We start from the raw sequence: 26525 nt of genomic DNA, 5'->3' as shown, positions 1-26525 counted from the left end.
AGCCAGATATCCCTACCAGAGTCTGGGGTTCATGAGGAGCTTTCTGTGATAGCAGCCATGGTGGGCACCCCAGGGCCTTGCAGATGATGGGCCCTGAAGCTTAACCCTTTGCACTCGCTTGCTTTTTTCTCGATTCCTGCTACTACCAATGCTAACCTTGTCGAGTCACACTCGACATCCGAGTGCAAAAGGTTAAGTCTCATCAGGTTCACAGGAACTTACGTCTGGTTTGCAATTAGGGACCGATTCCTTGGCAGTTTATCAGTCCAGCAGGGTATGTTGCTAAGGCAAATGCAGGGACGAGGAGGGCACAACTTCATTCAGAGGACAGCGGATACAACCATGTAGCTAGTGCAGAGGGCCCTTTCCCGGGGGCAGGGGAGATAAGGTGGGAGGACCCCAAAGCTCAGTGAAGGAGCCTGATCATCATCTTGTAAGAGGCACCGCCATTTTCTTAAAGTGAACTCCTGTTTTGGAATAATTTTAGATTTACAGAAAAGCTGCAAAGATGGTACAGCGTTTCTCTGTGCCCTCGTCCCGCTTCCCCTGATGCTAGCACCTTATCCTATCTGGTGCATTTGTCAAAACTGAGACGCGGTCGTGGAACATTACTATGCACTGAACTCCAGACCTGAACTAGCTTTTGCACTAATGTCCTTTTTCTAGTCTAAGAACCAACCCAGGATACCACTTTGCATTTAGATGCCAATAGTAACACGAACAAGGGTGTTTTAGGAGAATCGTTTGATAACAACGTGCAGGTTGGGCCCAGAAGTGGGGTAGGAAGGCATTCCGGAACCTTCACCAGACCTCCAAATGCACCCAACGCCCAGTACCTGAGGGGCTCGCCACCTTGAAGGTACAGGTGCCGGGAGAGGGAATCTGGTCCTCTGGGAGCATCTCTGGGCCTGCTCAGGGTCCCAGTGAGACCAGGGCACACTCAGGGTGCACCGGGGGGCCCCACCCAGCAGTGCTGGTGAGTTCGACGGTTTTCCTGCCCAGGCAACCAAAGCGGACGAACCCACCTAGAGAGGCAGCCAGAGGAACGCACGCTTGCCTTCTTTCCCGAAAGTCCAGTCTTGTCTCCCTTACCAGGCAGCTGGATGTTGTGGAAAGAGAAGAGGTCCTGGAGTAAGGATGCACTGGGGCCGAGTCCTGGCTCCACCACTTATCCGGCCACCCTGGGAGAGGAACTGAACGCTGAGCTTCAGTTTCCTCACTGGTAAAAACTGGGATCTTCAAGTCCCTTCGTAGGGCTATTGAGAGGATTGATTAACATTGTTACAGTGTTCCGTAGAGCATCTAGCACACAGCAGGCATTCAATACTCGTCAGTTCCCTTGAAGGTGGGGTCTGGGCCGGTCATTTTCTTGAATATCCTCATGGTGCTTAACACAGAAAATACTTCCTACATTGATTGTAACATGGAGCTCACAAACCCAGTGACCTCAGAAAGGGCAGAGCATGTCTCCAGTTCCAGCGTGCATTTATTTAACAAGCCTGTATCCGGCACTCACTAAATAGCAATGCGTAGGAAATGCCCAAGTACCCGAGGGGGCTCGCCACTGTGCCAAGGTACCAAGACATGGTCTGTGTCAAGACTGGCAAAGCCCAGGCCGGGAGAGACTCTCCAGGCAAACTCCATTCAGGTCTGATACACAGGCTGACAGAGTCTAATGAAGCAGAGTGCCCAGGAGCACAGCGAGGAGTGGTAGGCTTGGGACTGACAGAGTGAGCCGTTCTCCCAGTATAACAGGGTGGGGCAGCCCGGCCCGTGCGGCTCAGTGGTTGAGCGTCAACCTATGAACCAGGAGGTCACGGTTTGATTCCTGGTCAGGGCACATGCCCAGGTTGGGGGCTCCATCCCTAGTGAGGGGCGTGCAGGAGGCAGCCGATCAATGATTCTCTCTCATCATTGAAGTTTCTATCTCTGTCTCCCTCTCCTTTCCTCTCTGAAATCAATAAAACTGTATTTTAAAAAGGATAAATAAAAGGGTGGGGCAAAGGTGAGAGGGGGAGAGAGCAGCATTCCATCGTGTGGGAAACACAAACTATATTCCGGAACCGTAGGGAGCCTTGTTAAGTTTTCTGGAATGAGTGTTGGGAGATGAGGTTATAAAAACATGGCAGCTCTACCCAGCAAGGGCTGAGGGGCAGCTACCTGGGAGCAGGGACGGGGCGGGAGACCTCGACACTGTGCTTTTGCATAGCAACCTGGGGTCTTTTTTGTCCAGGGCTGAGTTGGGGTGACTTGGGAAAGAGATGGGGAAAGGTGGGAATCGGGCACCTTCAACTAGAGAAACGGAGATGAGGAGCAGTGATTTGAGAGACTACAGCGGTGAACAGGCAGAACTTGGTGAGAAAGGGAGTGAGAAGAGAGTTGGAGGGGCAACGATGACTCCAAGGCTTCCGATGGGATCTAGTGGGCATGCAGAAGCGGGAGAAGCGGGCTTTGCTGGCTGAGGTGGAGGTGGGATGAGAACGCTGTTCCGTACGCAGTGAGCATAGGGGATGTCCAGGTGATGACATCCACAGGTCCACATGGCTCTAGCTTTGAAAGTCACTTCCTGTCTGGGATTTGCTTCAAGATACTCCGAGAACAGTGGGTAGGCTATAGGTGAGACAAAATTGGCTCTGAGTGATAACCGGAGTGGGTGAGAAAGTAAAATTAGCTCAGACTAGGAAAAAACAGGCTGACATTCACGGGGCTGGGAGGACAGACACAGGTACAAAGTTACCATGAAACAATCCTCTCCCCCAGGGCAGCTGCAGCTAAGGTGTCAGAACCACCCCCTTCCCTGCGTGACTACCGCTTTCTGACTCACTGAGAAATCCTGTTCTCCAACGTGACAGACCATCAGAAACTCTGCTGTTTGAAATTTTATCAGTAAAAATGAAACACCCCTCTGCTGCCAGGGGGATCTAAGTCACTTTGATACAGAGAAGCGGTCTTGATTTGCAACCCGGCTTCAGAGCCCCAGATAGGGGCGTCTGAACACAATATTCCACGTTTGTGTTAACTTTGCACTTTCGAAGACGACCCCGAGTCTGCTGCGCACGTCAGCCCAGATGTTGACTCCTGCTGTGTTCTGAGCCTATGAAAACACGGCTGTGTTTAAATTTTACCTAAACTCCATCCTTCCCCCAAATCTTGTAGCTTGCTCTTTGCCTGTTTGGTGAGACACCCCCATAGTTCCTTTGTGTGTGGTCTCCTTTGTTGCGATGAGTTAATAAGTCTGATTTTTGTCAGACTGCAGGTTTGTTCCTATGGTCTTAGGCTGTTTGGTCCAGGACATGGGTAATGGGGATACAGGAGGTCTTTGTACTATTCCCTCAGCTATTGCAAATGATTCATTTTCCATGACATTTCCAAGTTTTACAAAAGCCCTCACCCAACGACAATAGCACCAGCAATGTCAGTGTTTGAGATCTGTGGAAGGCAGAATAATAGCCCCCAAAGACAGGCACAGCCTAATTCCTGGCACCTGTGAATGTTACTTACTGGCAAAGGGACTTTGCAGGTGTACTAAGGCTAAAGACCTTGATGAGTGTTGCGGCTTATCCAGGTGAGTTCAGTGTCATCATGTGGACACTTAAAAGCAGAGAACCTTTCCTGGCTGTGGAAGAGTCAGAGGTGCAACGTTGCTGGCTTTGAAGATGGAGGGAGGGGGTGCAAGCCCAGGCATGTGGGCAGCCTTCTGGAGATGAAAACGGTAAGGAAGCATTCCCCTCTGGAACCTCCAGAAAGGAATGCAGCCCTGTTGATAATTGGATTTTAGCCCAGTGAGTGCTGACCTACGGAACTGCGAGGTGACACATCTGTGCTGCGTTAAGCCACGTTGGCGGCCATTTGATATGGCAGCAGCAGATGAATTCAAGATCGCCCAGAGGAGTGAGGAAAAAATGAGTCAAGGGTGCCTGGGGGCCACCAACACTCAGAGGATGAGTCAGCCAAGGAGACAGAAAGGGACACCAAGCAGCGAGACAGCCGGAAGAGACCAACAAGGAGCAAGCTGCAAGGAGGAGAGTGATCCGGAGATTTAAACCGCCTACTCGAGGGCTGAAGGACTGAAACAGTCTTTGAGATTTAAAGCACGTTATTTCTTGCTTCCTTTTCCCTGTGAGTCTAGTATTTGCATATAACAGCCTCTTTCACCTGAAACTATCACTTTCTCCCTTCATGTTGAAAGCCTAAGAGTTTGAGAACTTTCACAACCTCAGTCCATGTTATAAACCCTTCAAGGTAATATTCTGGTTCCAGAATGGCAGGTGTTAGCACATCGTAAGCCAGAAAGAGACGTGGCTATTTTTATCTGTTAATTCAAGTTACTTGACTGGAGGACCGCCACCCAGACTGGCCTGACAGTGTAGTTCTGGTCGACATTTCAACACTCCGCCCACACCCATCCTTCCTGAGACTTAGTCCCAAACTACTGCTCCTCGTGAAAATATTTACTCTCTTTCCAGACCATCTCAGCTACCCGTTTAGAAAATGGCAAATCATTTCACCCAGGTGAGACTGCTGATGGCTTTGACTATCTTGAGAGAACATTTATGTTCACAAATGGAAATAAACATTGGATTTGTATATTTTCAGGCTTGAAGACTAAGTGAAGAATGTGGAAAGGAGTATGTTCTTATTAAACTCACTAACCTCATCTGGTTTTGACAGTGTGGGCCTAACGTCTCATTCTCACAGGAAGACTTAGGCACTTGCCTTTTTTCTCTGCCTGAAGACTCTACCCCATTCATTCTTCAGAATTCAGCACCGTCACCGGGGGCTGTCCCAGGTTCCGTTGGCCCCTTCTGTTACCGGCCCCACACGACACCTGTGTTTTTCCTTGTGAAGCACTCACCACACCTGCAATTATCTGTTCAGTGTCTATCACCTTCTCTATTAGATGACAAGTTCTGTGAGGTGAAGACAAGGTCTCCCTCTGTGGTGTCCACTGCTATCTCCTTGGTCTCTAGCACATGGCAGACACCCATACCTGTGGATGATTGAATGAATGAATGAAGGGTGAGGGCTGAATGCTCTTACTCTGGGTTTACGGGTGATTTCTACATTATTGGTTCCTAGAAGCATAAATAGGAATTAAAGCCAAGGACCCTTAAAGTTAAAGGACCAAGACCAATGAGTTTCCAAAACACACCTAACACCCTGGATTAATGCCTGGTCTTGTCCAAAGCCTGAGGCAGAGAACACACACAGGAACAAGTGGGACAGACTTCTGACAGGGTGCCAAGACAGCTCGATGGGAGAAAAGATTCCTCTTCCTAAAAATGGTCAACAACATACACAAAAATTAATACACTACAACGTGGATCAACCTAGAAAATGAAAGAAGCCAGCCACAAAAGGCCACCTATTATGTGATTCCATTTATATGAAATGTCAAGCATAGGTACATCTACTGAGGCAAAAAGAAGATGGCTGGTTGCCCGGGGCAGGACTGGGCTGACTGGGGGTTGTTGGGGTGGGAGATGGGGAGTGACTAATTGTCACGCCACTTCTTTTTGGGCTGATGAAACACTTCGAAATTGATTGTGGTGATGGTTGCACAACCCTATGACTACACTAAAAACCACTGACTATTCACTTTAAATGGATGCCTTATATATGGTATGTGAATTATATCTCAATAAAGCTGTTAACATTTTTAAGTAGAATTAAGAAATGCTGTGCTGCTTTTTCAAAACATCACGTTTGTTAGAACCCAACCCCACACTCATTTCCCAAGCATGAAGGAGAGTGGGTTTCTGACTTCCGGGACAGTCTGAGATCTGACGCTCTCGTTTCTCTGCGTGTGCGCCTGCACGGCTGTCCAGGGCTCGGGGCAGGAATTCTGCTCTCGGTGACTCACAGACCTGCAGGCTTCTTGCAATGGAGAATTTTGATGTTATCAAGCCACGTACTTTTCTCTCTTAACAATAACTTGCCCTTGAAGCTTGAAGTGCAACGTAAAACATTTTCTTTCTTTCCAGCATAGACAGATCCCTCCATTAAGGTCGCCTGGAGTTCACTGGGTAAGGTGTTTGGAGCAGGCCACAATGACAGGATGACCAAACCCTCAATATTAGACGCTGAGCTTTTGGGCTCCTGATTTGTTCTCTCCCCGCCTCCCTCTCTTTCTTTTGTCATGTTCTTCAACTCCGGGACCAAGGTCTGAATCTCCACCTCATTCTCCACACCCAGAGTGCTGGATGGGAAGAGAGAAGGGGGCTTCCGGAGTTCGGGCTCCACTTCCTGGCTTTGGGCCTCACACCTGAGCACCCACCCCTCCTGAGCCACTTACTTCCCTTCTTCATGCCCATGGCAGGGCCTGGTTAGGGTCCTGGGAGCAATTCCTGCCCTGGAATGTCTGGTTGGTGAAGGATTCAAGAAAAAAAGCTAAGACTTTTCCCAGGTGAAAATGGCTAGTTTGGAGGGGAGTTCAGAGCAGGCACCAATAGATACATGCTGAAATAAATGAACAACGGGATTAGCAAAATAAACATAACTTAAATAAACTTTATTTTAGAAGACTTTGAGATACAAAAGAAGACCATGGCAAAAGTCTTAGGTAACAGAAACCACAGTGGAGTGTCAGAGCACTCTAGAGCAAAAGGAGATGGGGGTGGGGATGGAGAGATGGTTGACTCGGTGTTTTTCTAGCTTCAGAAAGTCCAAGAAGCCCAGGTTACAGCCACAATATCCTAGTACTGGTTACAAAGTATTTACAAAGGTGTTTACCTGTGGGAAAGAGGAAACCCAAAGTTCAATTTCACATTTTCAGCAGACTATACAATAGTCCATCCACAATGCAGAGGTGGCTAAGCCCATGAGTTTTTGTGAAGAAGGGAAGATAGGTACGGAGAGGAAATGTGACCTGCCCAAGGCCACACGGTATCAAGTGGCAGAGCCGGGAACAGAATCAAGAAGTCTACAACACCCTAGAGGAGGAAGTTAGTTGGGAAGCATGTATTGCAAGTCAATTATTTAACAATTATTAGCCCAAAATACTTTAGAAAATCAGGATTATATTTGTAACTTGTACAAGGCTCCACAGACTTTGGAATGTGCAATGCAAGTTGAGGCATAAAGCACAAGACCCATTATATTAAGGTCTGAAGCAAATAGAAAAAGTGCAATAAAGGGACCCAGCTGGTGTGGCTCAGTGGTTGAGCGTCGATCCATGCACCAAAGGTCGCTGGTTCCATTCCCAGTCAGAGCACATGCCCTGGTTTCGGGCTCGATCCCCAGTAGGGGCACGCATGAGGCAGTCAACCGATGATGTTTCTCTCTCATTGATGTTTCTATCTCTCTATCCCTCTCCCTTCCTCTCTCTAAAAATCAATAAACATACTAAAAAAAAAAAAGGAAAACCATTAGAAAGCAGTTCCCCACCTTTATCATGAATTCTTCTTCTTTGGTTTCATCTTCACAAAAATCATCACTGACATCCAACACCAGCACTGGGATGTTCAGCAGAGTCTCAAAGTGGAGCCTGTACGAAGCATGAACATTTAGGGAACAGAAAAAAGGAAGCTGAGCCAAGCTTCATATCCTCTTAATAACTCAGAGAACAGAACTAAAGTCACATGGTTCCTCAATGAAATGGCATGTAAACAGCAGTTTTAAAACAATTCACGTGGAGGCATGGAACATACATCAATGTGGGGTTGGGGGACAAGAAGAGATAACCCAAAGAACTTATATATGCACTAGAGGCCCGGTGCATGCATTTGTGCACAGGTGGGGACCCTTGGCCTGGACAGCGATCAGGGCCATCTCGCCCAGTGCCGATCAGGGTGACTGGGGCCGACTGGGGCCAGCTGGCCGGGGAAGTGGGGGGGGGGGGGGGGAGGAACCACAGGAGGTTGGCTGTGGGAGCACACTGACCACCAGGGGGCAGCTCCTGCGTTGAGCGTCTGCCCCCTGATGGTCAGTGCGCGTCATAAGGACTGGTCAACCAGTCGAGCAGTGGACCAGTCATAACGGTCGCGTAGGTTTTTATATATATAGATATGCATAGCCCATGGACACAGGCAATAGGGTGGCGAAGACCGGGTTGGAGGTGGGAGAGGGCTGGATAGAGGCTGGAAAGAGGGGGTTAAGGGGGGGGGGGGATGGGAGATATCTGTAATACTATCAAGAATAAAAATATATTTAAAAAAAAAATTCATATGGGGCTGGGTGAAATATGTGAAGGGATTAAGCAAAACAAACAAACAAATAAAAACCTCAGACACAGACAACAGTATGGTGATTACCAGAGGGAAAGAGGGGTTAGGGAAGGTAGAAGAGGATATAGGCAGGATAAATGGTGATGGAAGGAGACTTGACTTGGGGTGGTGAACACACAATATGATATACAGATGATGTATTGTAGAATTGTATACCTGAAACCTATCTATATATATAAAAAACAGAACCCCGTAAGGATTGCAACAACCGGTCGCTATGACGCCCACTGCAGCCAGTGAACCGGCCCGATTGGGGGGCGGGGCGAGGCAGGCCGGTCAACCTCCCACGGCCCCTTCCCCCAGTCGGCCCCACCCCCAATGGGCCCCTACCACCCCAATCGGCCCACAGCCCCTTCCCCCAGCCAGCACCGCCCCCAATCGACCCCCGCCCCCCCCCCCCCCCCACTCCGATCAGGGGCAGGGCCAGCCAGCCAACCACCCATGTCTCCTTCCCCAGGCCGCTGGCCCCTGATCAGCCCCCCTACCCCATTCAGGGGCAGGGCTGACCGGCCCACCACCCACAGCCCCTCCCCACAGCCGGCCCCGCCCCCAATCGGCCTCCCCACCCCAATTGGGGGCGTGGGCTGGCTGGCCAACCTGCCCCCGTCTCCTCCTCCCGACAGGCCTGGCCCCGATGTGCCAATTGGGGCCAGGCCAGCTAGACTCCACCCATGCACTGGGTCTCTAGTATAAATATATTAACTAATGTCAACCCAATAAATTCAATAAAAAGTAAAATAAATAATGAATAAACCAATTAATATGTTTTAAATTGTTACCAGGATGCAAAAAAATCCTGTCACCTAAGGAAACATCATTTAGCCCTGGCCAGTGTGGCTCACCAAAAGGTCTCTGGTACGATTCCCAGTCAGGGCACATGCCTGAATTGTGGGCTTGATCCCCAGTAGTGGACATACAGGAAGCAGTTGACTGATGTTTCTCTCACACATTGATGTCTCTCTCTCTCTCTCTCTCTCTCTCTCTCTCTCCCTCTCTCTCCTTCCTTCCCTCCTCCCCTCCTCCCTCTGTCACTTCGTCTCCCTTTTTCTCTAAAAAAGTTGATAAAAACATATATATATAATTTAGCCCTTGCCAGGTGGCTCAATTGGTTGGAGCATCATCTCGTATACCAAAAGGTTGCCAGTTCAATTCTTGGTCAGGGCACACACCTAGGTTGTGGGTTCGATCTCTGGTCAGAGTGTATAGGGAGGCAACCAATCAATGTTTCTCTCTCACATTAATGTTTCTCTCCCTTCCTCACTCTCTAAAATCAATAAACATACCATTGGGTGAGGATAAAAAAGAAAAGAAATACCATTTAGTCATTTAAAAATTCAATAAAATCAGCTGGAAAGACAAAGGCTAAAATTTCTCTTTATTCTTGAGAGCCCCAAACATTTTAAGTGGACAGCATACCACACTTGAAAGGAGGACAGGCCAAAACTAGGAATGTCAACTTAATTTCTCTAAAATTTTTTAGCCCTTCACCCTGAGCCAGCTATTTCATCATCACCAATCACCATGTTCAACCCAGTGGAACTTTAAAAAAACAGAAAGCTGGGGAAATAGGATCTAATAAAGTCTCTTGGAATATACAGATTACACCCAGTATTAGATTTCTGACTTTGATAATGCTAGACATTTCCAACCTCTTCCAGGACATTCTGAACCTTCCTATGCGGCTGCATGTTGAACTGTATTTGCAGGGCTGACTGTGGAGAGGCAGGCCTGTCTGCGGCTCTCTCCTCCACTTACTTGGTGGTCTTGTGAACAAGCCAGGCCTCGTGCTGACCATGAAGCTGCTCAAGATATTCCAGCTCAATTCCTCTCTCTTCTTCCCTGCCCCTCCGGTGTAGTCTCTTCAAACAAACCTAAAAGATAATAATCCCCGGGCCCCGTTGAGCTCATTTGTTTTCTTGGCTGTTATGATGCAGTCTTGGGGGACTCTCAGACCCACTCAAGCTTCCTATCACAGGCACTATAAGCCAAGACCTCCCTCCTGTGGTCTTGTTTTCTCATTCAATCACAGGTTAAGGGCAAACATCACTCACCCATGAATCTGGAATCCCCTTTCTTTTTCCTCCTCCCAACCACATCCAGGGAGTCACTGCGTGTTCTTTAATCTCTCTTCAGTTCATTCTCTCCTGGCTTCTCTCTCTCTACCCCAGTCACGTCCTTATCACCTCTCACCTGAACTACAAGAGCCTTCTGGCTCTCTGCCTCCTAGAGACGGTGATGTGTATGGGAAGGGCCCAGGCCTTACTCAATGTCAGAAAGTCCAGGATAAAGTTCCTGCCTCCACATGCACTAGCAGTGCAATCTTTGTGGGCTTCCATTTCCGCACCTCCACTCTCCCACAAGTTGCTGTGAGGATTCACCCAGGTAAGCATGCCACATTCCTAGTCAAAGCTGTTCTCTCCTCCTAGTCTGTCGCTCAGTCCTCTCTTCGATAGGACTCCAAAATAATGGCCTTCCCCTCCTTGCCTAAAACACTTCACAGGCTCCTCACTGCCTACCTACGGCCACCAACCCTGGGTTCAAGTAGGTGTGAGTAGCAAAATATTTACGAAAGAATAAGTAATCGGAAACATCTCTTTCAAATAGCAAACACTCACTGCAGCAGAATGCAAAATCTGCATAGGTCAGATAAAAAGCAAAAAAAAACACACAAAAAAAAAAACAAAAAAGGGGGGAAGGGGTTGGGACTAACTCTCCTTCACTCCCTCCTTCCAGAGTGTGCTATTTCCATTCTGCTCTCACACGGTAGAAAAGTTTGAAGCACAATGGCTCAGAGAATGTCACCTTCTTTACCTGTCACAGGCCATTCCTGGAGTCTGGGCACCTCTCCTATGTCTCCACTCTCAACCTCCTTAGCTCCTCTCCTGGACTCACTGCTTCGGCCAGAGCTGCACTCCCGCCTGCAGGCAGACCACGCTCTTTCACACCTCCACGCTTCTGCTCCAAATGTCTGCTTTGCCTAAACTGCCTTCCTTCCTCTCTGCCTGGCAAACATTTCATCATTCAGTGTCATCTGTCCTGGAAGGACAGGTGGATTAACCCACTGATTCAGGACTGCCCTCTTCCAAACACTTAAAAAACCTATCCCCAAATGTAAACTTTATCCCCAAACACAGTGCACAACATTCCCAAAGACGTCGTCTCTGCTGTTTCCCTCTTGTCCTATTGTCCCTCTAAGGCAAGCATGTCAAGCTTGTGGCCCACAACGAATATTTTTGTGGCCCAGCCAATAAAATGGTATGTAAGAAACGTTTTAAGAAAAATTTCGTATTTTTTACAATATCCTGTTACACATGATTATTAATAACGAACTACAACGTTCGCTAATGACTGGTTACTATAATCATGTTGCATTCATTTCCCTTATGCGCCTTATGCGCAGGCGCACAATTTCTCTCCACTCATACCAGCAGCAAATATTTTAGCAGCCGATGGCCACGTCATTAGTCTTGGACTGACTTGTTTGGTGTGTGCAACAGGAAATATTTCGCTTTCAGAGAACAAGAAAAATAGGTTTATTTGCGTTACACTTATTAATTTGTGCAGTTATTCAGTGTCTGGTAAGTTAATGTTCAAGAAAAAAATATTAATTTTTATTAAAATGTTCTATTATTTTATGTTAACGATTACTCATTTATTTCAGCCCTTTGTATTCAGCATGTCTCTATTGAAATAAACCTATGTTTCTATGAAAATTGAAGCTTTTGCTTTTTTGCAGCCCACCTAAACTTAAACCTTGTTTATTTGGCCCGTGTTAGCCTTTGAGTTTGACGTGCTTGCTCTAAGGAGACAAAGTCACATACACAGATCTCATTCACAATCTTATGTCCAACTTTTCAAATTGATTAACAGAGACAGATCTAACATGTTAATACTTTTAGAACTTAGGCCTTCTGGTCTCTCCCTCTTCCCTGAATCAATAATTGTCCCAAACTCAGACGAAGTCCTTGTACCGGGAATTCTATATGTAGTTATATAACAAGGAAAACAACATGCAAAATAGGGACTCAAGTGCCCAACTGTGAGGTGAGGACTGAGGTGCCGCAGTCAGATAAGGGAGAGAGCAGTTGGGCTCCAACAGTCCGACAGGTGTTTCCTGGGAGGAGCAGGAGCTCCCCCTTTATCTCTGGTACCAGCTCACTGAGCACCACCGAGAGCCGGCGGCTGTGCCAGGCCCTGGGCAAACACAGTGGCAATCTGGCTGTGTCGGGTGACAGGGGAGGTCTGCACAGGGTGCTCCCATGGCACAGTGACAGGGGATGGGGGGCTTGCGGGGGGGGAACCCAGGAGGCAGGCCAGAGTCCATCCTGTTCAGGGCTGAGCCCTGGGCCTGGCAGAGTAGGAGGTCAATAAGTATTTGCTGCATGTGTTCATTTAATGTTTTAATATCTGACGTAGTCTCCCTCTATCCACTTACCTTTTTCTCCTACTTTTATCTTTTTCATTCCTACTTTCCTTCACTCTGAACCTGCCTCTTTTCCTTTTATCTTTCTGCCCTTTCATTCCCACCCTACAGCCGACAGCTTCAAGACATTTCCCCTTATTCTCCTCCCTCCCCGATCACACAGCTTTACACCCGACTTCCAGCTACACAGTTCTCCACCCCACTGACAACCAATGTTATTGACTTTTTTTATACTTTCAGAAATATTGTACACATATGTATTCTTACCCCATATATACATACACATATATATATACATATATCTTTTTTAAAAATATATATGTAAAAGGTGTCCTACTATATATTCTGTTCACTTTGATTGTTTCCATTAACTTGCTTTTACAAACAATGCTGCCTTGAATATGAGACATTTTGCCCATGTGGGAGTATATTCATGGAGTAAGTTCCAAGGAGCATAATTAATAGGTCAAAAGGCATGTGTACTTGCTAGTATACACTGCCAAACTGCCTCCTTAGAGGCTAACCACTTAAATGCCCACCAGCAAGGTAAGCTTCAGGATTTCTAAACATAGCAAAGCTCCCTAAGTTTCCTCTCTGAGAAAAAAATGTTATCAGAATTCATGAAAACGCATATTTTTAAAAATGTGACTTTATGTTTTCAATTATACACAAGGGCAGAGCAATTTTTATAAAAGCTATATTTACTCATTCATTACTGGCAGGCCAACACTGATGCTAAGGTCTCTCCTATTAAAAGGCTAACATTTCCCTTTTGACTATTAATTTGCTTTAACAGAGCAAACTCTTTCCTGCAGAAGTCTAGGTAAACTATTTTGAGCATTTGGCATAATTCTTGCTTTACTGACATAGTTACAAAAATTCTTTAAAAAAATCCTGCACAAACAAGTGCTTCAGTCTGGTCCCTCTTCACCTCAGCCCCATGGGGAGGACACACCTGAATGTAAATGGGAAAGGTAGTGTGTATTCAAATGAGCTTGGGCGGGACCCTTCTGCCCATCTGGCCCACGTCCCCTCACCCTCCACCCCTCAGGAAAAGCTGCTGCTTACACTGCTTGGAGGCAGAGGCAGACACTGATGGTGACTGCTAGTGGGCCAGCCCACTGTGCTTCCCAAACGCAGGTGCCCCGGCCCCAGCCTTTCCACGCGGTCTCCATGTGAACAGTGCCAGGCAGGGCCCGGCTCTTTGAGGCACACTGGCCGGCTGCACTCTCTCTTCCTGAGTCCATGGGGTTGGGTGGGGGCATTGAGGCCCAGCCATTTCTCTTCTAATGTGTGGGTTGTTTTTTATTTTATTTTATTGTTGGCTTGCTTGCTTTTTGGCATTTAGGGGAGAAGGTGGAAAGGAGCAAAAGGCCCTACTTAGAACCATCTCCTGTGCTCTGAGCTCATATTTACAGGGCTCGGCACTGGAACACTGATCACTGTGCAGCTCTTCACATGGATGTTTTAACCTCTGTTCCGCTCTTCTCTTGGATATAGTTACTTCTTAATCTCATAGGAGAGGTCAGGGTGATTCAGGGAAAGGCTATCAGAATTCCTGGGTCCCTGACTCCAATGCCATCAAATCAGCACCAAAATCCCCAGCAAGTCTCTAAACAAACTGAACTATTTTTCTTTTTCTACCACTAGGTTGCAATAATCTTTCAACTCCCCTCATTCTTCCCCAGCTGAAATATCTCCATTAGCCTCTCCAAAAAGGTGTATCAGCCACGCCACCACCGTAACAGTGGTCACCACCACCGTCCACATCACTGCCCTTCCCACAAAGTCATCTGGGCGCACAATAAGGGAGCGAGCCTTTCTTGCTTTCCCTGCTGGGTCCCAGACCAACCTCAACTCCCCAGAAACAAAGCCTCTGCAGCTAGCCAAGCGCCCTGGTCCACTCTCAGGCGTGAGTCCACCCGCTTCCTTGTCACCAATACTGTCTTCATGGCACTGAGCTCATTATGTGGAAGCTGTTTCTCTTGGAAAAGGTTAGGTCAGCACTCAATCCCGCTCATGCTCAGCCCCAAAGCCCACTGCTTCTTGCAGCCAGCCATCTCACGACTCCTACCAGAAACCCTTTCAAACTCCTACTAGTCACCCCTTCAAACTCCAACCACAATTCTCACTCAGTCCCAAGTCCACAGCCTCTCACTCCTCCTTGGTCCTGGCCATGAGCCCTCGTGGGACCAGGACTTTCCTCCCACCGAGAACCCATTCTCGGCTACTTGAAGCCATCCTCTTTGGCAGGGGTCTTCTTTTCCCCTAATCACCGACACCAATCCCCTAGCCCGCCACCCAAGCATAATCACTTCCATAACACACCTCTTCTATTAATACTCGCAGGCAATGAGGACTGAGAGAAGTCACATAAATGGGACCCAGCCAGTCAACAAGCAATGAGTGCATCTAATTTCAGCTTCTTATCACTGAAGGTTCTAGCCCTGTGGCCTCACTGAATCTTTAGTGCAGTTTCACTTTAAACCGTAGGCCCTATTATTTCTGTGGAATCTCTTTATTTCCTTCTATGATCTAGTTTCTGCATCACAATCTCCAGAAACTCCTGACACAAAGGCCCCAGTATCTGGTCCCATCACACTCCTTGCCTCTTTCCTGGCTGCCACTTCGCGAGGTGAGTCCTTTCCTTCTTTCCGGTCCTCTCCTCTCTGGCTCCAACGAGCCTGTGCGATGGGGCTCTCCCACCTGTTTTCGGACCCTACTCAGCCTGCTCTCAGGCTTCCTCCTGTCCACACGGCTCAGTCCTGTCTCTAAGAAAAAAGGCCTCCAGCCTGAAAGCTTTCCCTCCTAAGACTCTGTGGGCTATCTGGAACTTGACTATACATTACAAAAATGTCTCAAAGGCTGAGAGCAACACATCTCAAAAATACCTCCTGCCTCGATAACTCTATCATAGGTGTTTCTTTCGCTCTTTCTCTCCCTGCCTCTCTGAAATCAATACAAATATATTTTTTAAAAGCAAACCTCCTGTCTGATTCAGAATCCCACTCCAGAAAAGCCCTTAGAGATTGCTGGTCTGAGCCACTGGATTTAAGAGACAAGAACCTCCAGGGAAAGGTTTCCAGGGGCTGCCCAAGGTCACTGCCAGTCAGCAGAGGCCAAGGATCACTGCTGTCTCCAGAGACTTTGGTGCTCCCTCTCTGACGTTACCCTGTTCTGTGCAAGGCTGGCTCCATGGTCCAAGTCAGAGAATCACGGAAAGCAACTTCTGTAGTCCATCCTGCCTTACCGGCAGTATCCTCAAGGCTCAAGACGGGGCTATAGATCAGGGCAGTACCAGGATGAGGTGAGGAAACCGTCGTCTTCCTCCCCACATCCCATTCAGAAAACCACCAAGACCTACACAGAGGGAGGGGAAAGTGGAGGCAATTGGCTATAGGTTACCTGGTCGGAGGGTCCAACCTGTAAACCCTGGGTGATAAAGATAACGCCCCTCTTGCTCTACGTTGTTGCTACATCAAGAGAGACCCTTTCTATGCAGTCAATTGCTTCAGCCCTCTGCTGCAGAAAGCCTGCGGGAAATGGGGCACTGGATGTTAGAATGGGAGGGGGTTTACCTACCGCTCTCTATGCTCCAGGTAATACCCACAGTCTAATTTCTCCAACCGGGAAATAAATCAGGGGCTTAGGGGACATCTCCTCTTATGTTTCATATGGCCTTTAAGTCAAAGGCTTTGGGTTCTGCATTACCTGGGGAGTAGCCTGAAGGTAGATGAAGCCGTGTAGTTGGAGCCGGCCGGCAAACTCCTGCAGGAGAAAAGAATGCCAGTCCTGGTAGATATGCCACTCCATATCACTGAGGGAGCCATTTTCAAACAGATTCTTTGCAAAGATATACCTGGTTGGAAATGTAAGTGGGGTGGCGGGAGGGGAGAAGAACGGGAAATGGAATGGGCAAAAGAGAGAAAAAAGCAGAAAAATCAATAACCAACTTGTTCCACGTCTGTTCAAACCACTTAACCCTTTTCAATTTTGAAGAAATCTGGATTTTTAACATATATCCCCCTCCTGCTCAACACTGAGATGGGAAATAGCATTTAGACTTTAGAGGCCCAACGCACAGCTCTCCAGACGAATCCACGGAAGGGGCCTGGAAGAGTGTATTTATCACTGGTCGCTAAGCACTTTTCCTGCCGGAAACCAGTCAGAACATATGGCAAATGGTGCACGTATACTCAAACGTTTGAGGTCTCCTCATTATTACTGTAGCAGCCCCCCAACAAAAGCCAACCTAGCATAGAGCACCCACCACAAGTCACTTAAAGACTGAGGGCTTTCTGCGTCTCCAGGCTGCTGAGCCGGCCTGCTGTTTAGCTGAGAAGTGGAGAAGGGGCTGGATCTCCACAGGTGGCATCACCTATGAAGCAGGAGACGCATTTCCTACTAACTGCGGGATTACCAACGAAGCAGACTTTCCTCCAAAGTACACGAGCTCTTTCCTTGTTTCATCTGTTGCTGAGCCTCTTAGATATAAGAAAGCTAAAGCTAAAAATCAACTAGCTGTGCCCCTTGCTTACTTACTAAAGGAGCATCTGGTAAATAGGGAATCAGAGCTAACCAGAAACCATGGCTTCAGAAGGGTCAATTCTGCTTTCAAATCTCAGGCATCTTGATACAAAACACAATTTACACCCCAAACAATGAATTGCAGTTTCTAAGGCAACGCTCAGCAACGGGCCACTTCTGAGAAAATGAAATTCAAGAATTCTTGTGTATGAATGGCTCGGGGAAGCACACACTGCATGGCTGTGTGTTGTGATTAAGGGAATGGGCTGCAGAATCTCATTCCCGAGTCTGATCCTAGCTCCGGAAACTCACTAGCTGTGTCACTGTGGGCATATCATTCAACTCTCTCAGCCCGTTTCTTCCTTTGTTTAAAGAGAGAAGTGTAGAGGCCTGGCCGGTGTGGCTCAGTGGTTGAGAGTCGACCCATGAACCAGGAAGTCACGGTTTGGTTCCTGGTCAGGGTACATGACCAGGTTGTGGGCTTGATCCCCAGTAGGGGGTGTGCAGGGGGCAACTGATGAATGATTCTCTCTCATCACTGATGTTTCTATCCCTCGCTCCCTCTCTCTTCCTCTCTGAAACCAAATATGATTTCTAAAATAATTATTTTTAAAAAGAGAGAACAGTAGAACCTAACTCGCAGAGTTGTGAGGATTGTACATAACTCACAAGTACTTAGAGGAGTGAATGGCACCTCGTATTCAAGGCATCTTAACCATCATTGCAACTACTTCTTTGCTAGTCTATGAAGAAACCAATTGGAGAGTTCCAGAGGTCAACTCTTCCAAGGTCATTCAGAGCCTCAGGTCAAAACAAAACAAAGCTGGAATTTTAGATAGAGCTGAGCTAAAGGTAAAAAGAGCTGACTTCTATAACTCAATTTGTGAAAAATCTTTTCAGCTTCTTCACAGGTAACATGGAAATTAAGATCTATAGAGAGAAACTGACTTTCGGTTAATAAGCCCTATAAAAGGGCCCTCCCCATTCCTGAGGATGAGCACTTGTTTATTTTTCCAAAGCCAGTGCTGACGGGGGTGGGGTGGGGGTGTGTGTGTGTGTGTGGGGGGGGGGGGGGTGGAAGGGCACAGTGCTGAGTGCTAAGGGGAGAAGACTACTGCGGCCTCAATGGAGGGGCTGCCAAGAGTCAACTTAAGAACCTGCTCTAAAACCACATGCTATTGTTTCTCACAACTCGAACAGAAAAGATTCCGATTTCTTCCTCCCCGTCATCCACTCTCCCAAACAACCCGTGTTCCTCCTTTGAAACACACATAACATGCCACCACATGTGAAGTCTCAGAGCGCCCCGTCAGACTAAGGTCGCTGTGAAGGCAGGGAGGTGTGTTTTGCTCCCTGTTGCAGCCCCCAGGCGACACTCGATGTATCTGTGCTGAATGAATGCACACATGAATGAATGTTTAAGAGTGAAAAGGCTCTAAATTACCATCAGGACTAGAATGTGTAATTAGTTATCCTTTCCTTCTCAAAAATGCTCCTTCTGAAGAGGTTATCTAGGATGTGGTAGCTGCCTATATTGCAATCAATTCTCATCTCTTCCAAGTAAACGGTAAGATCTTGTAGCTTCTTAACAAAATAATTCTTTCTCTTTTTTAGGATGTTTATTTATTTTTAAAAAAATCTTTATTGTTGAAAGTATTACACATGTCCCTCTTTTTCCCCCACTGACCACTTATTGCCCGCCCCCACCCCCCACCCCAGGCCTCCACCACCCTATTGTCTATGGCCATGGGTTAGGCATATGTGCATACAAATTTTTTGGTTGATCTCTTCCTATGCACTCACCCACTCCTGCCTTCCCTCTGAGATTCCACAGTCTGTTCCATGCTTCTATGTTTCTGGATCTATTTTAAACAGCATATTTCTATTTCTGAGGGGTCTCTCATATGCCTACCTCACTAAAGGGCTGGAAATGATGGTGAGTACATTTCCAAGTAACCTAGGTGGTTCTATGCAACTCATCTTCCTAGTCCAGGAGGCACGGCTTGAGAGAGGGGAGAGGAAAATAGAAAGCAGTATACCCAACAGGTGAAAAAAACACAAAATCTAGGGCCCAACCATTTGTAATTCACAAATTTAGCTTTTATAAAGAGTAGGCTCTCCCTTGCAGTACACAGAGAGGGAATGCGTAGCCCACAGGATTTGTTTTACGTATCTTGTGTGATTTTAGGTAACATTAAAACAAATCACATCATATTAACAAACATGCCCTTACTTTTCCCTCCAGGAGGCTTTACGGAGCTCTGGAAAGTAGAACTAGTTTGTCTAACTTGGAGTTAAAGGGTAACCAACAGTGTCTTCAGAAGTGACTGGACAATGACACTGCAGCATTTTCCATTTTGATAACTCAAAGGGGCTGAAGATAGACCATGATGCTTTAAAGTTTAAACCGCCATTGCACGCGGACACAGGTCATTCAGAGCCTCAGGTCAAAACAAAACAAAGCAAAACAGCAGTATCTAGATCAAGGCACCCTCGCTTGTCTCCAAATGGCTTAAGTCGCAGCCTGGAATCATGGCACAGCCAGGAATTCTGGAGCCTGGATGGACTGCCTCCTCTGGAACAGATGAGCTGAGTTCCCACGTTAGCTGCTGGCCTTCATTAAAAGTGACTCCACACCTCACTCCCTCAGGTGGTCAGGGCAATGCCCTTCCCGTGACCTGACATAGGCAGTGTACGTCCATTATAGACTCGGCCAGCACTATAAGCCCTGTCACGTAACAAGGGGTCAAAGAAGGATAAATCCAAAACAGACGTCAATTTCACAGTTGTGCTATTTCTTTTTAGAAATGCTTCCTTGAAGAATAAAAAAAGGATGCATATCTCTCTCCCATCATTTTAGAAACACATATTTTTAATTCTGCTTGCTTTCTTCTTCAAAGTAACGACCAACCACTGATTCACCTGGTTTCCTAGAGCACACACTGCTTCCTTTTTTTGTTTCCCACACTGCTTAATTGTCTGTTCTGTGCCTTTTAACATGTAATGTTTTTATTAGGTATCTACCAGCTGGCCTCCGTGCCAAAAAAGAATAGGAAAAATAATCAGCGGCAATGTGGGAAATTTAGTGCATGTAGTTTATGAAAAATACAATTTCCTCTCTCGATATATATGACAGCCCTGTGGAACTGTAAGTCTGAACAAATCTATAAAGTGTTGTCTTTAAAAAGACAACGACTTTTTAAAGTTCAATGTTCAATGACCAGAGTGGTGCAGTCTGAGCAAGAAGAGAAAACATGCAGCACTGAGCGTGGGGCTCCTGACGGGGGCGGTTTCAGGGTCTTACCTGTCGCTGTACACAGACCTCTCAAAGATCTGCACCCCTTTCTGGGCCCGTAAGACTTTCTCAGGGAAGGGCTCCAGCTGTATTTTTAGGCGGCTCATAAAAGAAAATGTCTGGAATGTGTAGGACCATCTTGCTGGCTCCCGGTACATCAAATCCAGCAAGTTTCCGGGATTTGGAGTACTGATGACCTGGAGAGAAATTAAAAAAAAAAAAAAAAAAAGAGAGAGAGAGAATTTCCTAGAAGGCATGTTTTTTACCTTCTCCCCACCCCCCAGCAGGTTTAATAATCAATGCGAGAAGCAATTACAAAGGCTTCCTTTAGTCAATGCTACATAATTAAAGAAGAGATTTTCCTACTTTATTAGACAAGAATCTGATAGAGGGAGATGACATGTCCTGTTCAATATACCAGAGAAGAGCAGAGGAAGGACCACACATAGAATTAGAGCAGTACTTACTGATTGATGGATTTGTGGAGTCTGTCTGAGGGGGAGTTAATAGTCAACAACCATCTAAAACTATACTTGGAAACAATGTTTACTATTGTAACACTTTGTTGCCTCCCTTTGTGACTATTTCTTTATAAAACTTCAACCCAGAGAAGAAAGCAAGTGATGACTTGACTTGACAATACCACCAACCAAACAGAATTTTCCCCCCGCCTGCCTCTCCCTCTCTCCCTCTCCCTCCCCCCCCCCCTCTCTCTCTCTCTCTCTCTCTCCATTCCACAGACTTTATGAAGGGCCCACTTACTCGGTACATGCAGGTGGCATGTGTGGGGCACTCAGGAGCCCTGGATTCTTTCCTGAGCTCTGGCATGACTCAGGGCAAAAGTGAGTTTTGCACAAAGCATTCTGGATCCGAATTCACTCAGTCACCATTAACTGAAGGCCTATGTGAATGAGGCATTACATGACCTACGTGCTATAAGGAATATAGAAAATATAACTAAGATTTATTTCCATGTTTACTATGCTATATTATCTCATTTAATCTTCAGAATAGCTTCGTGAGGTAGGTATACTTTTATGTCCATTTTCCTGAGGAGAAAATCCACTTGTCCAAGGTCTCATGGTGAGTAAGTACTGAATGAGATGTCAAACCTGGCTTCCTCTAACTTCTTCATTCTAATATTTCTCCATATAGGAGCAAGCAAGACATGGTTCCCAAGCTCAAGGAGCTCACAATGCAAAAGGAAAGAGGGTGGCAAGGACATAAAGAGCTAGAATATAAGGCAGAACATGTGATGAAGGGCTGCTCACTTATGGTGGAAGGAATCTGAGGATGTTTCTGGGGGAAAAAGTGGCATTAAGCTATGTGGAATAATATGTGAATTTTCATAGACGGAAATGGAGATTAAGAAGAAAGCATTTCAGGTAGAGATAACGATACAAGAGGGGGAAAAGGTTAGATAACCACAAGTGGTCTAGTTTGGCTTATTATCATCCCTACATTCCAAAAAGGGTCCCAGCTTAAGCAGGAGCAATACATGTAGCGCAGAGTGAATCACAAAATGATCTCCTGTCTTTCCTGTCCCCCAAACCACAACACACACCAGCCTGACAAGCAGTCCCTGGCTAAGAGCTGGAGGTAGAAGCAGGGGAACAAATCCGAATCAACTGGAGTCTCTGATGTCATAGCCTGTGGTGTGGCACAGAGCTGAGCCGGCATGGAAGCCCACTGAGTGAGTGGGGCGCTCCGCTGACAGATGTATTAGGCTTACTGGGAGGGGTCTATTCCACCAGCAGGCTTTGGGCCACCAAAGGGAGACTGTTCCAGAACAAAAAACTGCACAGAGGCTATATAATTTCTGAAAGAAACATTTAAGCTACAGAACAAATGCAAACATCATTTCTAACATATAAACAAATAGGAATAATCATTGGATATAAAAATATTCAGCAATTTAAAAGGAGAGGATCAATCTGTGTGCTCAAGACAAGCAGCCTCTTAGGAGACAGCTGTTGCCAAGAACAGGAAAAAACAGAAGAATCTCATTGAGATTCAAGAGATGGCCACATTGATAAAAACAGGCTGTCATAAAAAATAAAAAAAAAGGAGCAATGTGAAAAGAACATTCTTAGACTTAGAGGAGAAAAATACAATTTCCAAAACAAAACACCCAATGAAGACTGCAGTAAACCTGATGACTGAATGTCATATAGAGTATCAGCTCAATAAATTCTCTCTAAAATAAGGGGGGGGGGGGCAGAAAATTATGAAAAATGAAAAGGCATGCATGAAGGTCAGAAGAAGGACAGCTAGTGTATATTGCAATATCGTGGTAGGATTGGTTTTTCTTGTTCTTTCTTTACTCTGAAAAGATGCATCAACATGTAATGCCACCTGTGCTTCATCTCAAGCAATTAATTAAACTGGGAATCATACAACTTTTCAAACAGGGGCTAAAATGATCTGCAACTCTACAGTACATGTAGATCAGACAAAGCTACCCAAGCAAGGAAACAATTTTTCTTCTCATGTGACAAGAGCCCAATACAGAGAGATGAAATGCAACCCTCAACAACAACAACAGAATCACCTACAGAAAAGACCATTCCTCATGAGGTGTGTGTCTCCTGCACATCAAATTTCACCATCACTAAGAATCACTGTCTAATAGAAACCCTTTGTGTTTCTAGGTATGTAAGAACAGAAATAAAATTTAAAATCATGGTACAACTCGGAGTTATAGTCAGAAGTAACTGATCAGATGAAAAAACCTGATCAGTTACCCTAAAAATTTTCTTTAAAAAACTAAAGAAATTTTCTGAGACACAGATTTTTCACCAGAGAAATTTACTGAGTACCAGAAAAGATTTTATATATATGGGGTGTCCAAAAAAAATTGTATATACACTTTGAATAATTAATTCCAATGGGTTAAATCTGAAAAGAGAGAAACATCAATCGAGCTATCAGCTGTTAAGTGTGCACACATTCTTTTGGGACACCTTATAAATATACTAGAGGCCCTGCGCCCTCTCGCAATCTGGGACCCCGTGGGGAATGTCGGAAGCCTGGTGCATGGATTCGGCCCGATCTCTGCAGGCCAGGCCGAGGGACCGCACTGGTGCACTGGGCCTCTAGTATGCATAGAAGATCTGTGGTTAATCTCTTCCCACCCTCCCCCCTTTCCTCTGAGATTCATCAGTCTGTTCCATGTTTCCACACCTGTGTTGAGCATCTGCCCCCTGGTGGTCAGTGCACATCACAGCTACCAGTTGAACGGTCGCTTAGGCTTTTATATATATAGATATACAGCTTGCATGCACACACACACACACACACACCTGGACCTATCCTGGCAAAATGTCAACAATTGATAAAAACAAACAAAAAAACCTAAACAAAAGAAAGACATTTTTAGACAATCACTCAAAAATTATTCCACCCACATATCTTTTCTTAAAAAACAAAACAAAACTTTCTCTGAAATATACTTCAACCAATTAAAACATTAATCAAAATAAAGATTTAAGAAATGGGAGGGTGTGATAATGAGAAAACAGTAGTCAATGGTCAACTGCTAGAGCAGAGTTAAGTATAAAGTAACTATTTTTCATGTGGTTGTAAAGTTTAATGCCAATTTCTACTGTTAAAAGAGAAATTTCACAATGTAAAAACATTCTAGAGCTCTAAAATTTCAGCTGATTTCAATATACCTGGTGGATAGAGCATGGAGAAAACGGTAATAAAAAGGTAGTAGAGCCTAGGCGTCTAATAGGTGGCTCAATGGTTGAGCATTGGCCTATGAACCAGGAGGTTAAGGTTTGATTGCTCGTCAGGACACATGCCCGGGTTGCGGGCTCAGACCCTAGTAGGGAACATGCAGGAAGCAGCCGATCGATCGATGGTTACCTCTCATTATTGATGTTTCTATCTCTCTCCCCCTCTCTTAAATCAATAAAAAAAATTATTTTTAAGTAGTAGACGTTTAGGTTTTTTTTCTTTCACAGAGACTCCATTACCATTGATAGGTAGGTTTAAACATGTATATATTTAAAATTTAAATGTTTATGGTAGAATAAAAGCAGTAAATTTGTCATATAAGTGAAGGGGAGAAAAATGAAAGAAAACTTCAAGTATAGCAAAAAGAAAAAAAAGGAAGTGAAAGCACAACATAAGGTGGCAGAAATAAGACATAATCATAATAAAAGAGAAAATTTCCCAGGAAAGGCAAACTCTGAGATTGGATAAAAACTAAAAATCCTGTTCATAAAAGAAACACCTAAAACAAGAAAAACCTAAATTAAGATGACAAATTGGTTAAAGACAAATGGTCAGAAAAATCCACCAAGCAGTTGCAAATAAAAAGAAAGATGTGGCAAAATTGTACTAAGAAAAAAGCATTAGCCCGGCTGGTGTGGCTCAATGGTTGAGTGTCAATCCATGAACCAGGCGGTTTCGGTTCAATTCCCACATGCCCAAGTTGTGGGCTCGATCCCCAGTAGGGGGTGTGCAGGGGATAGCTGGTAATTCTCTCTCATCATTTGATGTTTCTCTGTCTCTCTCTCTCTCTCTCCCTCCCTTTCTCTCTCGGAAATCAACAAAAACATTTAAAAAAGAAAAAAAGCATTAAATGCTAAAAGTTTTTAAATACTAATAAACCAGTAAAGACTCCACAAAGAAGTCATGAATCTTTTTACATGGAATGATAAAGCATTCAAATATACAGTATAAATATAAAGCAAAGACAATTAAAAATATGAGAAATGGACAAAACGCAATAAAAGCACAAAGCTTTAAATAACATATTTCTCTCAGAATATAAAAAGTAGATCCCAAAAACGAGAACATGGAGAATAAAACTCGAAATCATTTTTTTCACATATCTGATACTGGGATGAATCTTACAATGTTCACTAAATTAAACTTAATAGATATTTTAAGTATTCCATAGAAGGGTTATTAAATTCATTGTGTCTTATGATCAATGACATCTTAGAATTTACAAAATATGTCACATCAAACTCCACACATTGACCAAAATTGCTCATACATAAAAACTGATCATACATAAACCATAAAGAAAATCTCAGTAAGTTCTCTCAATTAGAAACTATATAAGCCACATTTTCTAATCATAACAAAATTAGAATAGCAAAAGAATGCTCACACAAAATCTACTCAGAAAATGTAAAATATTTTAAAAATAATTCTTGGACAAAAAAATAAGTCAAAACTACAATTATAAACTCTAGAAATTTCAGTTAAAATCGTGAATGTCAAAATCTAGAAGACAGGGCCAAAGTTTATCTGATGAAAATATTTTCAGTTGCAACTGCTTTTATTATTAAAGCAGAAAAAAGGAAAAGTACACAAACTAATCATTCAAACCAAAAAACTTTAAAAATATAGGAAACTGAGAAAGAAACAAATAAATGTAAAGTCAAAAACAATACTACAAGCCCTCATAGAATCCTCTCTAATAAAATGGTAATATGCAAATTAACCATCACTCCGCTACATAAGCCACGCCCACCAGCCAAGCCACACCCACCAGCCAATCAGGGAGAGTATGCAAAGTAACCCCAATCCAAGATGGCTACAGCCACAGAGAGCAAGGTTTCCCAGGTAACAGAGGAAGCCAAGCTTTCCATAGCCGTTGCAGGCCTAAGCCTCCACTCAAGTTACAAAGTTTCAATTATAGAAGGTAAACAAATTCAAACAAATGGCGGCAGAATGGAGCTTGAGAGAGCAGGCCAGGGTTGCTGGCGGCAACAGGGGAAGCAAAGCTTTCCGCACACCCTGGCCGGGCTCACCCGCTTAAGGCTACAAAGTTTCAATTGTAGAAGGTGAATTAACTGCCACAGAAATGGCTGCTGGAGCCCCAGGCTTGGCTCCGCTCCAGGCTACAAAGTTTCAATTGTAGAAGGAAAATAAATTCCAGATACCAGGGCCTCCCCTTGGGTTGCCAGGGGGCGTGGCCGGCCTGCAAACCACCACAGGCCCCTCGCTCAGGCCGCCCCACACCCCAAGGGAACCCCCACCCTTATCTGTGACACCCTTCAGGGCAAACCAGCTGGCCCCCAACCGTGCACCA

The 26525-nt window shown here is 45.4% G+C and overlaps 1 protein-coding gene across 2 annotated transcripts in view; it reads right to left on the bottom strand.

Annotated features, from left to right (window-relative positions):
- Positions 1-6490: 6490 nt before the first annotated feature.
- The window catches only part of DGUOK (deoxyguanosine kinase), a 36292-nt gene continuing 16257 nt past the window's right edge, over positions 6491-26525 (bottom strand). For both annotated transcript variants that reach the window (XM_079791828.1, XM_079791829.1), the window contains 5 exons: positions 20480-20667; positions 16360-16507; positions 9981-10096; positions 7387-7486; positions 6491-6732 (listed from right to left, as the gene is read on the bottom strand). In XM_079791828.1, coding sequence (XP_079647954.1) covers positions 6706-6732; positions 7387-7486; positions 9981-10096; positions 16360-16507; positions 20480-20667 — 579 coding nt within the window. In that variant the 3' untranslated portion in view covers positions 6491-6705. The remainder of the gene's footprint in view (positions 6733-7386; positions 7487-9980; positions 10097-16359; positions 16508-20479; positions 20668-26525) is intronic.

Source organism: Cnephaeus nilssonii (genome assembly GCF_951640355.1).
Source record: "Cnephaeus nilssonii genome assembly, chromosome: 15".
Taxonomy (NCBI): domain Eukaryota; kingdom Metazoa; phylum Chordata; class Mammalia; order Chiroptera; family Vespertilionidae; genus Cnephaeus; species Cnephaeus nilssonii.
This window is presented reverse-complemented; position numbering and strand designations above follow the sequence as displayed.